A 17998-nucleotide genomic window follows, 5' to 3' on the forward strand; every position below is an offset into this window, starting at 1 on the left:
TCCCGATTTCCCTGAAGTACCATCACCCAGTTTTGGGGACATGCAGGCATGAGGGGAAACTCTTTGCCCTCAGAAGGGCAGTGGGGGGCAAAGCTCGGGCATGCCTGTTTGGCTGAGGCCGCCGAGTAGAGGAGTCGGAAGTGAGACCGGGTCCCTCCGTCATCTGTAGGCACCACGCAGGGAGCGAAGCCTGGCCTGTCGCATCCCGAGTGGCATCTCCGTGCAGCAAAGCTGTGCTCTCTCAGGCAGAAGAGACCGCAGCTCCCCTCCGCACACTGAAACCAGCTCTGTTGCCAGTTCCTTCCAGTCCGTAAAACAAAGAGATGTCAGCTCCCGGTGACAAAGAAATTACAGTTTAGAGGAGCCCTGTACCTGTCAGGAAACAAAGCCCTGACCCTCCAGGCTGCCTCCAGAGCTCTGCAGATTGCTCAGGCACCATTGTTAGAGGTTTTGTTTCTTCTCACGAACGTGGGAAGAGAGAATCATCCTCAGCCACCACCAGCAGCAAACACAGACGTGGTGGAAACAGCCTGTGAAATTAATGGAAATGGCTTCTTTCCTCTGTGAGGAGCAGAGAAGCCTTCGGCAAAAGGGCTGGAAACTCAGTGAGCTTCCTTCCAACCTTCTGCGAGAGTGCCACGACCTTCCAGCATGTCAGGAGAGGAGAGCAGAGCCCCAGCAGACCCAGCACCAACGCCACGTCCTGACTCCAGCTCTGCAGGTCCCCATGGGATGCGGCGCAGACTCCAAAAGAGAGAAAGGTGAGAAATGTAACACCATGGCAGGCAGGGCCAAGAGCCCTCCCTGGGCTGGGTATCCCTGAGAAGGCATCTAGGTCTGGTGCAGTGACGGGGATGGCTGGGAAAGTGAGCTGGGGAGGCAAAGGACACAGATTTAACCCAGGTGGGCAGCAAAAATTCAACCCCGTTCAGCCTTCAGAACTCCAGTTGCCAGGTCCAGTTAAGCCCAGGGTGCCCGCCTTTCCTCTTTTAGATCTAACTCAGTACAGACCATTTTTTTCTTTCGTCTAGTGCAGATCAATCTATGGAAATCAGCTCAAAGACAGGATTGCGTTGTTTGCATGTGCTTTAGAGATGCAATATAAGGCAACTAACAGCATCTCGGAGCTTCAAGCAAACTCCCTGCAGAGAAAAACACCAACGTGCTGTAAAGCAGCTTATTCATTTCACGATGTGGACCCCGCTCGGGCTGAAGGCAGGCGGTGAAGCCAGGCCGGGCAGCGGCTGCCACCATGCCAGTGGGCTCCCCTGCTCCGCGCTGGTGAAATGGCCGCGGCGTCAGCGCGCGGGTAGGCTTCCCTGCATTGACAGCAAGACGCTGGGCTGCTGTGGAGCACGTAGAGGGAGAGTTTCTAATTAAAGTCCCCCAGGAAACTGCTTTGGAAAGAAGAGGAAAAAAAAAAAAAAAAAATCACAATTGCAAAATTCCTGACTGAACCATTTCATTTTCGTTTTATACTAGAACAGGAGGAATGCAAACAATAGCTGAAAGGAAACACTCTGATTGTCATGAAGCAAAGTGCCACATTCATTTTTCATCAAATGTGGATGAACCCTATTAAAAAAGATATCCATTTCCTCGCTTCATCATCTTCCCCCCACAGAAAAGCCATCCCCTCGGGACAGCTCACTGCCGGCTCCATTCCCAGCCCTGCTACCCCCGTCTGCTGCCCCAGAGCCACTCCAGCCACCCTCCCCCTGCCTTCCTCCCCAGATCTGAGAGAATTTGGGAAGGGAAGGCGCAGGAACAAGCAGGTCCCCACCCTGAGGGCCGTGCCAGGCTGCCATTCCCTCAGTGCCAGCACCACCATAAAATGGCCTCCTCCCCTCACGAGGCCTGGCCATGGCACCACAGCTTCTCCCCGCCAGGCCAGCCATGACCAGTTAGCAACACAGCACTCATCCCCTTCCACAGTGGCAAAAAAGAGGAAAAAGAAGAAAATGTTGGCCAGCATCACTGCCAAGAGGAGCAAGAGGGCCTCCCTTCCCAGCATGGCGCCGGCGTGGGGCAGCCCCTCGCAGGGCGACGGGGCCGGGTGACGTCCGTTCGAGGGGGATTCACCCGGCCGTGCTCGTTTACGCTGTTACCGTGGCAACGCCCGCTCGGTACAGCGTGTGAAACACTCCATTCGCTTATTGATTGAGCCGCCGTCAAATTCAATCACAAGTGAAAATGGATTTTTTAATGCGACTATTAGCTGCTTTTGAAAGGCAAATTGAGTTCAGTTATACCGAGTCAGTCATCAAAAAACAATTTGCCGTCAGCCAGACGGTCCGGTGAGGCACCCAGCCCGGGTAGAGCCACGGAGGGGAGGCGAGGCTGCTCGCCCACGTTTTGGGAGGCCCGAGCCAGGAATGGAGGGGAAATAAGGCTTCTCCCCTCTCAATAATGCACTGGATGAGGAAGATGAGGTACAAGGCTGGGCTTTGAGAAGCCGGCATGGACACCGCACCACACCTCTGCGATGCAATGGGGCTGGAAAGAATCATAGAATCATGGGTTGGAAAAGACCTCTAAGATCATCAGGTCAAAGCCATCACTTGCCCTGGGGGGTTCAAAGACAGCAATAGGAGCAATGGGGCTTGTCACAAAAACTCAAACTGGGCTTCAGAATGAGCAAGATGGAGGGTCTCTCCAGACATCCGTGTGCACGAGAGAAGCCAAGATGAGAAGGATACACAACCAAAGCGATCACAACAGACTCCTGTCCATACTGAGAAGACCAAAGTGAAGCCAAGCCAGCATCACCCACCTCCATACCAACCCACATCCAACACAATTCAACAGAGCTCATTTCCTTCTAGTAGCTGGAAAATAAGATTCTTCCCTCAATGATTAGGAAAGCAGAATCTCATTACTATGTTAAGTGAGGATCAATATAGCAGCCAAGTCTGAAATCAGCCCTGTCTGGCAAGGTGTTCAGGGTTGAGCACCGTCCCTCGGGTGCACAGACAGCGTTGCTCCAGGATGGCTTCACAGGGACCAAGAGGTGGTGATGGAGGAAGGTGGTGGGACAGGACAGAGCAGCTGTTTTGCTAAAACTTCAGACAAGTTCAGTACTTCAGTAAGTTCAGACAAAACTACACTAGATGTGGCTAGGTTAGCCTGTATACACATATCTATACATAAAAAACCTCTATACATAAAAAACCCCATAAGATATATACCTTTTTTTCCTCTACAGAGCTCAAGAACTATAGTATAGTTCATTAATTATACACACAATTTTTCAGAAGCCCTGAGAACCTAAAAAAGCAGAACTCAAATAAATAAAAATTCAGCTTCACATTGGGTGATGGCCTTTCCGATTGTCCTCACCATCCTGTGAGCAAACTTACTCACAGGCATTATTAAGCACTTGCAAAAGCAGTCCAGGAATTTCCACAGCGGCATAACCCAAAGAGATCTGCTTTCAAAGAGCCTGTGCTTCCTGCAAAGCTCGCAGCCTCCGCTAATGAGAGCTTAACCACATGTTTGTGGCGGATGAAATAGTATCATTTTGCAATTATTATCATTCAAACATTATTTATTTAACCTGCAGCCACATTATATTGACTGCAGAATTGCTGTCATTTTTACATTTGATGGCTCCCTCATTGAGCTGAGCTTGAGAAATTGTGCTTGGTGTTCCCAGCATGGGAGACATTTGTTCCCTGCACGCTCACCCTCCCTGCAGCCAAACCCATATCTCTGCTCCATGGCTGGTGGTATTTGGTGATGGCATTACAAGCCTTTTCACACCTTTTCTTCTTCCCCACCTTCCTCTACTTGTCATATCTTGGGATTTAATCCATTCTTAACATCAGTACCATGCACCAAAGAGTTCCAGATGCCAAAGGACAGAAAGGGGATTTTATGCCACCTCTGCAACCTCCCCAGCTGCTCTGGACACTTGTCTTTAGGAGCTGTAGCGTGTGGCAGCAGCTGAGGGGCTCTGCACACCCCGGAAAGTAAAAACGCGGAGCTAATGGCCTGCCTTGTGCTAAAAACACTTCTCCAAGGGAGGCTGCAGAGAAGCAGCAAGGTAGATCACAGCCACTGTTCCCAGTTTTAGCAGGAAAATACGTACCAAGGGGTGCATTTCTCAAGATCTGAATGCCAGCAAGATAAAAAAAAAAATCTGCCCCCATCCCTTTCCTGGTCCTGGTTCTTCTCTCACACATCCCTCCCCTGAAGCCTAGCAAGATGTATTCACACAGCAGCAAATACAGCATTCTCCAGTGCCTTTTTCTTTTTTCCTCTTTTAATTTTCACCAAATCTAAAGGATGAAGTCATCTCTCCTCCGGTGATGAAACATCTGCCTGGAGAAACTTGCAGTGCAATACAACATATTTTGATCACTGCTACATCTAATTACAGAGAAGAGAAAATTCACAAAGCAGGGTTTGGAATTTTATTTTCCCCAAAAAACACAAGGCATCTGAAAAATAATAGAAAAGCAGCAGCACTGACAACCAGACCGGAGGCAGCTTCCCTATCAGCATTGAAAAACAGCACCAGAATACAGAACCCACTCGGAAGGAGAAAGATTTCAAAGAGTGAGACCAGGGAAAGATGAATTGCCTATGCCAAGGTCTCATAGGAATCAAATCAGAATCTCCGCATCTTCAAAGCCAAAGACCACTCAAGCCAGGACACAGTAACAGGCCTACACATCCATCCTTTTGGGTTCACCAATATTCATTCAAGGTCAAGTTCTTGCAGACCCCTCACACCTACTCTAATGCTCAAGGAAAGGAGGAAGGTGGCGAGGGAAAGGGACATCTGTGAGAATAATGTTAAGCCTTAATGACTGACTCCTGTTCACAAGTTTCAAGACCAACCAAATACTTGATATTCAGAAGCCAACATGGAAAGGGAACAAAGGCTTGCCCTCCAAACTGAGAAGCACGGGCTTACCCTAGACAGTGGTATTGCAGCTCTAGAAAGAAGTCCAGGTTGCTGTAGGGAAGGTCTGAAGGTGTTCAGATACAGCTTAAAGCAGGCAACGGCAGTGGCAGAGCCCTCACGTTGGCCTCAGTTCCTGGAGAAAGCATGCTGACAACAGGAGAGGTCTCAAAGGCACAGCAGGCATCACCACCCACATCCCCTTGATATTCAGGAGGGGCTAATTGCCTCCCTTGTTTATTGCTTCAAAAATTTCACTGTGAAACATTAGTGGGGTGCAGCCTCCAGCCACTCTAGGATGTCGTTCGCTGCAGGAAACTGAGACTTTAGAAGTTCAAAATAAAGCCCTAATCACAATTGTTGCTATTTCCCTGTCTTGCTCTTCAAGCTCCAAGGGAGTCCATGGCTAACCAGAAACAAACACCACCTCTAACAAGACCTTGCATGGCAAGGAACCAAGCGCAGACACCTGGGGAGCCTGCTCAACCGCTTCGCTGGAGATATGATGACAGGTTGTTTATAGCAGCTTACAGAAAGGCAGTGAAAAATAAACAGAAGGAAGGCTACCTTCCTTCCACCCCTCTCCCCACTGAATTTCAGGGGAAAACTTAATTTCTTTGTAACCGTTTTGAGTTTCCAGAAGAGGAAAACAAAACACTGTTTGTGATGAATGGAGGTTGGCAGCTGTTCAGGACAGGTACAGCACTTAAAGCCATGGGAAACTGGCCCAAAACCTTCAGATGCTGCAAGGAAACAAATGGTTGATGGGAAAGATGCCCGCAGACAGGCGGGGTGGTCCCAAGTCCCCATTTTCCTCCACAGATATTTGTCACCAGCGTTCCGCTGGCAAGCCAGTCCCCATCCATTTTGCCAGCAAGCTCTCTTCTAAAACAATTGCTCAAAGGATCGTTTTCACCGCTTGTTATCGTGCTTGAGTGTGAAGACACACAAGTGAGCAGCAGGTACCGTCTCAAGCAAACACACACTGAATTAATCCAAGTCCATCTACACATGAAGAACCGGCCAAAATAGATGGAGCACACAGACCTTGTCACCAACCTGAGAAAAAACAAATGAATACTCTTGGAAATCACACCCTCCATAAATGTTCTGGGCTGTTCCCAAAAAGGTCACGTCCCTCTGTGTTGTTGGTTTCCTTGGGGAAAGTCATGTCTATCAGGGAGAGAGAAAAATATGACCCTGGGGCTCTCTGAGATGGAATTAGCCCTCCAAATTCTCCCCTTTGGGCGTGTGCATGTGTGCGTGGAGGGAGCACATAGTCATCTTTGCAAAGCACCACGTACTCCCATTCCTCAAGCATCCCAAATCTACTGTTGACAAGGTCAAATGCAAGAAGAAAGCTCACCCAAAGCTAACGAGAGGCAGAAAGTTGGAAGATTAGTCACCATCCAGATGTCTGCGTTTGCAGGGAAAGAGAGAAGTGCTGGAAAAAAGACCAGCTGACGAGGGGTGGAGGACATGAGAGACGCAAGATGTTGTAGAACTCAGACTCTGGTATTCAGTTGCTGGCTCTGCCTCCAAGCTGCACAGCATCTGCTTTCCTCGCTACATGCCCCCAGTTCAACTCTTGGTCTTCATCTCCTCTTGGGGCACTGGAAGCTCTCTGGGGCTTGCAAGGGCAAGTTCTTCCAAGCACGACCAAAATCCCCGAGTCCAAAGTAAGCAGGGTCGAAGGGAGAACTGGCTGTCCTAACCCTTAGCAGGACAGCTCTGAGAGAAAGAGACATTTCTTCTCAGCTACTTCTGCTGTCTTGTAGGACATAGCAGAGTGCTCCCAAGCTGATCTGCCAGTCTATTTGGAGCATCAATGTTTGCCTAAGCAAATAGCTCGGAAAGCTCCACATATAGGAGGAGAGTCGGCTAATTGGGAAGAAGTCGGAGAAGCACAGAGAGAAACACACACAGGCAGCACCAAAGGCAAAAAGAGTATGGCTGAAGGGGTCCGGACACCCCAAAGGCACATTTGCCCTTCACAAATTGTTATTTTTGGTCTCAGTGCCTCTGTCAACAACACTTTCTGCATATGCAAATAGGACCATACTCCCACAATTACATGGCAATCAGAGGCAAATTACATTCTTGCTGTTTACTTTCAGTGTCCTTAATTAATCCGGTTATTAGACGATTAATGAAGCTTGTTTGGTGAAAAACTCATAGCATTTACAACAAACGCTCACACATGCACCCAGCTGGCATCTGGCTCCACTAAGCTGGCACGCTCGGCTGGAGGCAACGAGTCCAACCCCAGTCCCCGAGGCCAGCAGAGCCAGGGTGACACTGCAACCTGCCCCACAGCTCAGAGCTTGGATTTGCCAGCCAGCCCTCCACTCCACCACTGCCCCACAGCACAAGGAGCTCAGTCCTACTGCTCAAGGTAACCACGCAATCAGCCCGCTGCACGTGCGGCCATGCCGCCGAGACCCCAGCAACTGGACAGCCCTCTCCAGGAAGGCTGGGGCAGGCTGGAGACACAGATCCATCCTCACTTGCTGCTCCTCTCCAAAGGCAACAGAAACCACACCAGCAGCTCCTGCCTGTATAAAAGCTGCTAGAGAAAAGACTCCCAACTCCACACAGCTGCTGACCTCCATCTCCCCTCCGCTGCCAGCCAGCTCCCAAGACACCCTGCCCTCCCCAAAGGTCACCCCAGCTTGTGTTTGGTTAAGCTGCTGATAATTAAGTGGCATGTTCATCTAATGATCAAACTGCTGCACTAGGAGTATGAAAGACTGAGAAGAACTAATTAAGAAGCTCATTTGCATACTCCAGCATTTCCGGTGCATGTATGGGGTTCCCATAGCAACCAGTACAAAAGCCGATGATGGTGTGTGGGTTTTATTGGGTTTGAAGTGCTGTTCCTTCCCTTTGTTATCCCAGCAGATAACAAAAGCTCTGCAAGGAAGGTGGTGTGACACCCAGCTCGGGAGGGGGATTTCGGCACAGCGAGGAGGAACACAAACGTGCTGCAAGCATAGCGGGGGACTGATCCTACTCACGGTGCTATTCAGTTCAGACACCTGGAGAGCAGGTATCTTGGGCATGGAGGCACAGCCCGAGGACACATTTGAACATAAATCCCTGACCTGATACAGCTCTATCAAAGAGACTTACATGAGTCACTTTGGCCCCATCTCCCTAGCAGGCTGCTCCAGAGAGAAGTTTTGCAGGGGATTGCACCAAATTCCACAGCATCCCAGCGTAAAAGCACCTGGCATTGGGGGCTGGATGCAGGGACCCTAGGATGCTGCTTGCAGCACTAGGATAAGTTCAACACTGTGGGAGTGGGCAAGAGCCCTAGAAGACTGCATCCCAGTACAGGCAAGAAGAAAACTGGGTGTGTACCAGCGAGGATGTCAGCTCAAGTCGCTCTGGGTTGCCAGCACTGGAACACAGTCCAGTCCATGCTCTCTTCATCACATCACTTTCCCTAAGCACGGAGACTTTTTTTCTGCTTTGTATTTCTGGCAAGAAACCTTTGCATTTAGATAAGGAATAAAGCCTGGGATCAGATCTGAACTCCGCAGCAGAGAAGATCAACGTTTTAATGAATTAAATATATTCTAAACTAAATGTAACCTCTTAGCGCTCAAAAATTTGAGCGAGAATAACTTAAAGAAAAAGCTAACAATCCAACTCATTTCAGCTCTCTCCGGCTGTGAACTGGCCACAGGCCAATCAATTATCTGGAATTTATTCGTTATTCAGCCTCCCTCCAACAGCCAGTTTCCAGGCTCTGAATTGTAGGTGAGCCGTTCCTCCTGCGATGGCCACACTCTCATTTCAGACCGGCTCACAGGGAAGCAGCTTCGCCAGGCTGCCTGCGAGCAACGCTTGGCCCAGGGTCACGCGCAGCGTCACAGGGGCTGGAGCAAGGCAGGACGCTTTAGCTGACACGTTCAGCGTTAGCCAACGCCGGCGGGATTTGGAGGGAGGTAGGATGTTTGACATCCAGCAGCACCACTTACAGATGCAAACGCAGCCCAAGCTGCAAGAAGCATCCCCCAAAGGCTGTGCAGTCCTGCCAGGCCTGGGAAGATACATTTAATTCCTCCCCATTAATTTGCTATTGTGGAGGGAGGACCTATAGCATGAGCTACGCAGCCCTGCATCAGCAAAGCATGTTTTGTTGCAGGGACCAGATGCCTGCAATTGAAACAAAGACCCAGGCTATGCACAGATGTTTGCTGGGCTTGGCAGGGTGGTCTTAGGAGTGGGAGGCTGCAGGGATGAGACCTCAGCTGTTCTGCTCCAGGCTAAGCCCATCTTCAGCTGCCCCAGAGCCTGCAGATGGAGCAGGGCTGCCCCCCTCTCCCAGGGAACTGGAAGGAGAATGATGCTGAAGACCACAAATAATGCAGCAGAGGAAGCAGCGCTGGTACTTCATGCAGCCCACATACACACCACAGCTACGCTGCAGCTAAAACACCTGCAGACACGATCAGGGCTCGTGGACACCCAAAGCTCTCACACCTCCACTTGAAACACCGCACCTTGCTACTCCCCATGCTAATACAGACGGAGCCCTTCCTCTGTCCTCAGTCTACTCAGAATCCTGGAAAAATGTAAGCCTTCAAGCTGGAAGAAATCCCCCTTGCCCATCCAAAGACTTCTCCTCCTCTACATTGTTTTCCTTTCCCCCTCCCCCCCCCTTTTTTATTCTCAATAAAAACATAATTACAGGCTTTTAAAAAAAGCAAATTATAGTGACATACTTTAATTATCTCCAAGCAATGGAGGACTAAATTACACAGTCAGGGAATCGGAGGTTACCTAAAAATAAAAGCAAGAAGCTTCATTAAATGCTAATTGCAGCTTTCGCCGCTGAAGTGCGATTTCAACACAATCTGCCATTGACTCGCTTGGCCATACAAGAGAAGACTGGTGCTGGGGCGAGACCCTCTCATACACGCCACACACACACACGCCTCCGTCCACGGCTGCGGGCTCCAGCCGCAGGGACCGCTTCGCCAAGGGGAAACCAGGCAGCCGGCATGCCCAGCTCCACTCTGCCACCAGTCCCTCCCCAGCCATGGGGCTGGGGTTCTTCCACCTCCCTCCGGGGCACCGAATGCCTCTCAAGGCTACTCAGAGGCATCATCCGTCTTCTCAGCAGCACTGATGTGTTCATCACAGCTCTCCATCCTTCTTGCTGGCTTCCCACAGCCCATGAAAATTAAGTTCAAGGTTGTGATGCTCCAGGCCAAAGGTTTTGGCTGGCAGCGGGTCTCGTTGGGAGAAATGATTCGTAGCGCAGAAATTAGCTCAACTTGCTCGCTGCAGAGCTGGTCCCCTGCTGCATAATGAACCGCAACATCTGTCACAGGCTTTGCTGCCTTCTGCTCTAAATGCAAGTCGCACCTTGCTCTGAGCAGTACTCGTCTCTCCTGGGGCCAAAGCGGGGCTCTGTGGCTCTCCCCGCGGGAGAGGAGCTGGATAGAGACCTGTCTCAGAGTAAGGAATGAGCCACTTTCTACTCCAGCCCTGCTCTTTCCATCCCCTTGCTCCAGATTTGCCTACTAAGGAGCTTTGCCATGGCACCAACAGGAGGTCTCCAGGACTGGGTGGCGATGGAGCGATTTTCCCCAGGTCAGTGCTGCAGAGGAGCAAGGGACGAGGTGGCGGGCAGACTGAGAAATCTGCAGAGGAATTTTTTGGTTTTCCATTTCCTATCGAGGTAGCCTAATTGTGCCACTGAAGTCTGTAATTTGCCTCTCACAGAAGAGAGTTAATGACAGGTTCCACGCTGCTGCCGTTCCGCACAGGGCTGGGGAGATGAGCCCACACACAGGTCCCCACTGCAGCCCCCAGCTGTGCTGTGGAAAGGACAGCAGAACCCAAAAAGTTCCTGCTTGTCCCTGGAGAGGGGACCTGGGGATTGGGACTGGCAGCCAAGGCCAACAGAGAGTTGGGGGGGGGAGATACAAGCAGGCGATGGAGAGAGATGGCACCAGCTCAAGTTTCTCCCCCTGCTTCTCAGATTCCCAGAAAAAGTGAAAAACACGCAGGTCAACCACTCAGGGAACTCAGGCAATTATTGCTATTTAAATTCAACAACTCTTCACAGAAATAAGGGGGAAATCAGACAAGTGCTTTTAAGCTGTAAGCGAGGTGAGGAGGAGGAACAACAGCACTGATTTCAGGACAGACATCTCACTGGAAAAAAAAAAAAATACACAAAGTACCAAAAGCTAGGAATCAGTATCTACTCTACCCTTCTTCTGCTCAGCCACAGGCAGCAGAACTGCCCTCAAAAATATTCAGCAAAGCAGAAGCCCGATGCTAATAGACACCAGCTGGCTCCCCAAACTGCCCCAGCAGCGGCTATCACCTCTCTGCAGATACCAGCACCAGAGCCTGCCTGGATCTGCGTTGCTCTATATCCATCTCGATGGCTTATAGACTGCTCCCTTTTAATTAGCTTTCATAATCAAATAAGTGTCTAGAATTAAACAGCTCTGTATCAGGAAATGCCGTATAAAATTAACCAGCCATGTTCGGAGGTCACTGCATCTGCCACAGAAACGCACCCAGCGCTGAGAGGGATACAGGTCTACTTAGCAGCGCACAGGAACAGTGCCAGTCTAGGCTTTAGCTGTTAAAAAATGGGGCCAATTAAAATTCTGTTTCGAGACTAGTGAGGCTGGATTTGTGCAAATATTTTGCATATCTCTTTAAAAGCATCTTTATATCATTTAAGCTAAAGCCTGTAAGGAATAAGACTGAATCACTGTAAAGCACACTTACACCAAAATAAGTACCGACATGAGGACTCTCTTGATTTAACACTCCACCAGATCCATCAAGAAATCAGGGTAGCTATTGTGTTTAAATAGGGCCTGATGCAAGAGGGGAACATGAATCTACTTGAAACCACGCTCGAAGTTTAGCCAAGTGACTTCTTCCCCGCGCACGCCGCAAGCATCGAAAGCACCCCTTTGCGATGTGCCGTCCCAGCCGGGGACACCCAGACCCCACCACCCAAAGCCATGGCTTCTGGAGCTGCTGTGCACTGCTGGCTGCCAACAGCAGAGCACGACTCGCACTTCTGCGCCCCTTTTTGCCTTCAGACCCCGCAGCAGCACGGCCCGAGAGCTGGCAGGACGTGCTCCAGGGCTGGCCGCTTTTCCAGCAAAGCGGCTTGAAGGCAGAAATGTTTGAGCACAAGAGACACAGAACAACACCTTGCAGAAGTATTTGCACATGAGAAAAATGGTTCTTTCAGCTACTGAAGCAGAGCTGTTAGCTCAGCACAGCTCTCAGCAGCCTGCCTGGGTAGAAAGCATCAACCCAGGCAGACCACCTCACTAGCACTCCCTGTCCAGCTCCAGTGTCTGCACCATGTCCTGCAGAGCTCCCCAGACCATCAGAGGACCGACAAGCCTGGAAGGTCTGCTCAGTGGCAGCACCTTCAGTCCCCAGCCACCAGGTCTCCAGAGGACTTGCAGCATCCCTCCTCACAGATGCTGCAAGGGGAGGGAGACTTTGCTGTAATTAAAGTAGAATCAGCCTTTCTAGTCATTATCAAGCAGAGTTTGGGGTGGAAAGCTGCTGGTGAAAACAGCAGAGCTGTGTCTCAGAGCTAGAAACAGCACCAAAGACATCAACTCGGGTTTTCTGGGGGCCCTCTGAACCAGGCGGCATTTCACATCCGATCCGACAGTGATGGATGCAGTGGGAACAGAGCAGGTTTTTTTCTCCTGAGAAGCTCTTTTGACAAGTATGATCTTATCAAAGTTTCCAGCTTTTCATTATATTTCTTTTTTCTTTTTTAACTCCTGCCTTCCAGCCGAGCTCTGTCCTCTCCGTGCTGGCAGGGAACAGTCGTGTCTCCCTTCTGGCAGTGATCAACGGCTGAAGGTCCCTGCGGTGCTCAGAGCACCGGGCCCTCCCCAGGGCACGCAGCCTGGGCCACACACCAGAACGAGAGCAGAGCTGCAACTGATACACAGATAGGTCTAGAAATGCACCAAACGCAGGGGTAACTTCACTCATGCTCAGAAGGAGGGAATATACGGGCACATTTGGGCAGGGAGGAACAGATGCAAAGGGATGGGAAGATATCTCAGCACCACCATTGCCTCTGCGAGGTCAGGACGCTGCCGCCAGCTCCAGTACTTTTGCTGGGCACCTAAAGCAACAACCTGCCCAAAACCTGGAGCCAGCCCACCCTCTCTGGGGCAGGCAGCACCACCTTCCCCTGCCTCTTTTCCCCACCTCCCATCAGCTCGCTAGAAGAAAGACAAACTTGGATCATCCTCTCCTTACCCGGCAGTAAGCAATCACAGCCACCCCCTTCCAAGGGGGAAGAGACACCAGACATCCCCCAAAACAGGCAAAACCAAGACTCTTTGAGCAGCCACATACCTTACACACTAAGTTGTGCTCTCCCAAGGAACAAGCCGGAACCAAGAAGAGGAACCCTCCCTGTAAGAGGGGCAGAGCTGCTTTTATTAGCTGGTAACTCCCTAATTAGCCCAGGTGGGTCCTGATGGGGAGGGTGAAGCTGGCCCTGCCTCTGAAGAGAGGGGAAAAAAAAAACCTGGAATATCCCTTTCCTCTTTGCTGCATCCCTCCAGCCTCAGCCCACACCTTGGGGAAGAGCGAACGAGGAGGAATCGGCCCGTTCTGCCCCAGATCCTGCCCCAGCCCTGAGCCCTGGGGCAGCACAGGCTACAGCGTGTGCCCCAACGCATTGTGCCAGGGCAACGCTGAGCTCTCCTCTCCCTGTCCCATCCCCTCACACGGACCCCAGCTGCGGCAGGATGGCCTGGAGAGGAAGGACACCAAGCTCCGACCTGCCCTTGGAGCCCTTGGCCACCCAAAATCTTCCCCATCAGCCAAAACCACGTCACCTCCTGGAGCCTGGAACGAACAGTCACCAAGAGACAGCAAACGCTGAGTGCAAAACCATGGTCTTTTATTAGAAATCTCCTCGTATAAAAATGATCATGCTCTACACAGTCATTGAATAATTCATAAACATCCAGGCACTGAACTTTGTTTTTTTTGTGTGTTTTCTTTTTTTGACTGGTCAGTACATAAAGCAGACATTTCAATCCATATGGTCATCACATACATTAATTAACCACCTATAGAAATCAGCACTTTGAACACAGTCTAGGTTTTAGTTTCTTTTATTTTGTTGTCTGTTTTTTATTTAAATTTTATGTATTTTTATTTATTTTTCCTTTTTTGCAACATATAGAATTTGGTAGGATACGGGAGAGAGAGTGAAGAGGGACGGAGGAAGACAGGAACAAAAGAAAATGGAGGATTAAAAAAAAAAGAAAGAGAGAACAGAAGGTTCTGCACAACCACAAACAATCTCACAAATTCCAGAAAAGGGAAAACGTTGGGTCTCCTTTTTTTGCCAAGATACAGAACAAAAAAAAACCCCAAAGACTTGCTGAAGTCCGTCACCTCTTCCCCGCGCTACGTCCCCCTGCTCGACTGTTCCGCTTCCTCCGTGGGGAGGCATGCATTGTCACGGTGGTCGGTGGTTTATTTTTATTGTTTCTTTTTTCTTTTTTCTTTTTTTTCTGCTGTTGATCGCCATCTTCCCCAGGAGCTCTGCTCAGCGGCCCGGCCAGGAGCGTGTCCCCCCCGCTGCCACCTCCCTGTCCCGTCCGGCTCCCCCTCCAGCACCCTGCGACGAGCGATGCGACTCAGCTCCCTCCCGCGTCGTGGCATCCGCAGCCTCCCTCTATGCCAGGCAGTTGCGATCGCTGGAGCTAAATCGCGTGGTTGCTATAGCTGACGTAGGTCTGTTTGGTAGCCAGTGCTGGAAAGAGAAACAAACCTCACATGTATCACTGATGAAGTCCACCCTCGCTTTCCGGCTTCCGTCCCGTCACCCTGCCCTGGCCGTCATGCCAGGAGATGCTGGTGGGGATGTGCCAGGGGGTTTGCTCATGGATCCGGCCAGTGCCGGCACTCGGGATCGTTCCCTGCAAGAGCACTGAGCTGTGGCAGAGGGGCTGAGCCCTTGGGGGCTCTCAGAAGACAGTTCACCCCGAGGAGGGACCTCAAGATATGACTTGAGCCATGGGGGATATGTTCCCAGGCTCCCACTCACTCCCCTCAGCAACCTCTCACCAACAAACCCGCAGGGGCTCCACTTTCCCAAAAGCTCAGCTTGCCCCAGCCCTGCAAGAGCCCGATTCAGAGTCCAAGCTGGGCGCCCGGCACCCCTGCACGCCGCTCCACGGCAGCGGGGAGTGGAGCAGCAGGGCTCTGCCAGCGCCGGCAGCGGGTGGCACGGAGCCAACGGGCCTGGCTGCATCCCTCAGCCGAGGATCTGCGCCCGTGCTCGGGTGCTGGAGGAGCAGGGCACGCAGGCAAACCCACTGCCACCTTCCAGCTTCCCCAGGCCTCGGGACGGGGCTGGGCACACGAGGAGGGCAGGCAGCAACGGCTACAAAGCCACCATGCATCCGAGTGACAGCAGGGGATCTGCAGCACGGCCCAGCGCCAGGAAAATGCCAGACAGCAATAAATCCTCCCGCTCCCCGCAGGGCTGCACCGCTGCCTTCGGGCTCGGAGGCTGCAGCACATCGCTTCCCTTTAGCGGCAGGCACAGCTCAGGGAGATGTGGAATCACAGAATCGCAGAATGTTCGGGGTTGGAAGGGACCTCTGTGGGTCACCCAGCCCAACCCCCTGCCCAAGCAGGGTCACCCAGAGCAGGCTGCACAGCACCGCGGCCAGGCGGGGCTGGAATATCTCCAGAGAAGGAGACTCCACAGCCTCCCTGGGCAGCCTGGGCCAGGGCTCCGTCACCCTCAGAGGGAAGAAGTTCTTCCTCATCTTCAGCTGGAGCTTCCTCTGCTCCAGTTTGTGCCCATTGCCCCTTGTCCTGTCGCTGGGCACCACTGGAAAGAGTCTGGCCCCGTCCTCCTGACACCCACCCTGCAGATATTTAGAGGCATTTCTAAGGTCCCCTCTCAGCCTTCTCTTCTCCAGGCTGAACAAGCCCAGCTCCCTCAGCCTCTGCTCATAGGAGAGATGCTCCAGTCCCCTCCTCATCCTCGTAGCCTTCCGCTGGACTCTCTCCAGTAGCTCCTCATCTTTCTCGAGCTGGGGAGCACAGAACTGGACACAGCACTGCAGATGGGGCCTCACCAGGGCAGAGCAGAGGGGGAGGAGAAACGCCCTGGCTTGTCTCAGCGCTTCGACTGTGCATGATGCACTGTGAAGATCCCACCACGAGGTCCCCAGGTACCATGGGGCTCAGCAGACACACGGACACCCTCCAGCCAAGGACACAGACAAGGGCTGGGACAGCCAGCAAAGCCCAAGGCTCCATGAGCAGCACAGAGGTGTCCTCTGCGGAGACCATCCCCACGGCACCACGCAGACGGGATGCCCAGCAGCTCTCCCTCTATCTCAGTGCCTCGCTGACAAATGAACCTGGCTGCAGATTTCAGACCGGTATTCCCAGATAACAATTAGACAGGCCATAAGAAATTAGAGCTGACAGAGCTATTTGTTAGCCGCAATGTTTTCATAGCCAATCTGCCCATATCAAAGCCCCGTGAATTATTTATTCTGTTGTTTATTTAAGGATACATGACCCGCCAGTGACTGAGTGAAAAACGGCCCCTCGGTCCTGCGCTGACAGCCCCACCATGCCTCCTTCCCCCGGCACTGACGCCGTGCCCGGCTCCTCGCCTTGGCACACCTCGGCAGCGTGCTGCCAGCCCCACTCGCTCCGAGCTCCCGTATTCCCCATGCGAGACACATCGGAGCCGGAGACGCGGCAGACGGGAGCCTCAGCTCTCCCTGCTCCCGGCACGTACGCTCCTCAGAGGCTCCTGCTGTGAGGCCCGCGGGGGAGAAGGATGCTCAGCGCAGCGGAGAGCATATGGCAATGTTTGGGTGCAGAGTGCAGACGAGGTGCTCGCTGCATCCGGGCCTCCAAGCCCTGCTGCAAAGGGAGCGTGTGGCTGGAGGGAGACCAGGTCACACACGCCAATGCTCCCGCAGCATCACAGCCTGTGACACCAACGCCATGGGGAGCGTGGCACCAGGACACGGCTTGCATGGTCCCAGCATGCCCTTACCATGGGGAGCCCACAGATACCCCCAGCCTTGCATGGAGCATCTCTTGCACAGACAAAACGGGGGTGACAGAGGGACCCCCACCCACTGCCACGTAGGGATACGACCGCAGACCACGCAGATCTGTGACAGAGGCTGACAAAAGCCACCTCCAGTACGGGTCTGAGCGTGTAGCTGCCCTTCACAACACAGACAGGTAGATGAAAGAGCCGGTTATGCAGACAGACTGCCTACGGAGAGACATCGCGTACAGAGCTGCTGCCAGCAAGAGCCATTACGCAGAGTGATGTGGTTATGGAGGTTATACGGAGATGCCAAGGGATATTAAATAGCTCAGGCTGGGAAGAGAGCAAGCGTGGGATTATAAAGGCAATTATGGCTTTCCCTGGAAATGCTAGTTGGTCTCCATCCCACTGACACTGGAACCCAGAAACTCTGCTGGTGTATGAACGTTTGTATTTCCACGGGGTTTTCTTCAGATTTAGCCCAGATGGGATTTCCCCTCTCGAAGGGCCCCAGCAGCCATGGTTCCAATCACTCCTTCCTCCTACAAGGCTCTGTTTTTGGAAACCCAAACGCAGAACAGGCACGTACCCACTTCCCCAGCATTTCCCGAGCCCCCAGCCTCTCTTCCCAGTGGATACTGGTGACTGTCCCTGTGTCACCCTTAGCTCCAGCCTGGCCCCTGGGCACAGCCCACAGGCAGACAGCGAAGACCTTTCCCCGTCAGCCACACCAGAGCCTTCCGGCAGCAGCTCCGGGCACCCAGGCTGGGCTGACATTAGGGTCCTTCTCCGGGTGTTCGAGCAGATTTTCATGTGCCCCAGTCAGGATCTCACCCAGCAGCAGCATGAGTGTGTCTGCAGCCTTATTTCCCCCTGGCACCCACCCATCGGCACTTCCCATGGGATAATGGAAACAGGCCCGTGGAGGGATGGGAGCGCCGGGAGCGATCCCGATCAGGGGAGGCAGGACACGTCCTGTCTCAGCTGCGTGGCTGTGGTGATGG

At 52.2% G+C, this 17998-nt stretch overlaps 1 protein-coding gene across 4 annotated transcripts in view; it reads right to left on the reverse strand.

Annotated features, from left to right (window-relative positions):
• Positions 1-13826: 13826 nt before the first annotated feature.
• Positions 13827-17998, reverse strand: part of GRM4 (glutamate metabotropic receptor 4) — a 53678-nt gene continuing 49506 nt past the window's right edge. For all 4 annotated transcript variants that reach the window (XM_075443262.1, XM_075443264.1, XM_075443263.1 and 1 more), the window contains exon 11: positions 13827-14711. In XM_075443262.1, the coding sequence (XP_075299377.1) occupies positions 14662-14711 (50 nt within the window). In that variant the 3' untranslated portion in view covers positions 13827-14661. The remainder of the gene's footprint in view (positions 14712-17998) is intronic.

This window comes from Opisthocomus hoazin, chromosome 25 (genome assembly GCF_030867145.1).
Source record: "Opisthocomus hoazin isolate bOpiHoa1 chromosome 25, bOpiHoa1.hap1, whole genome shotgun sequence".
NCBI lineage: Eukaryota > Metazoa > Chordata > Aves > Opisthocomiformes > Opisthocomidae > Opisthocomus > Opisthocomus hoazin.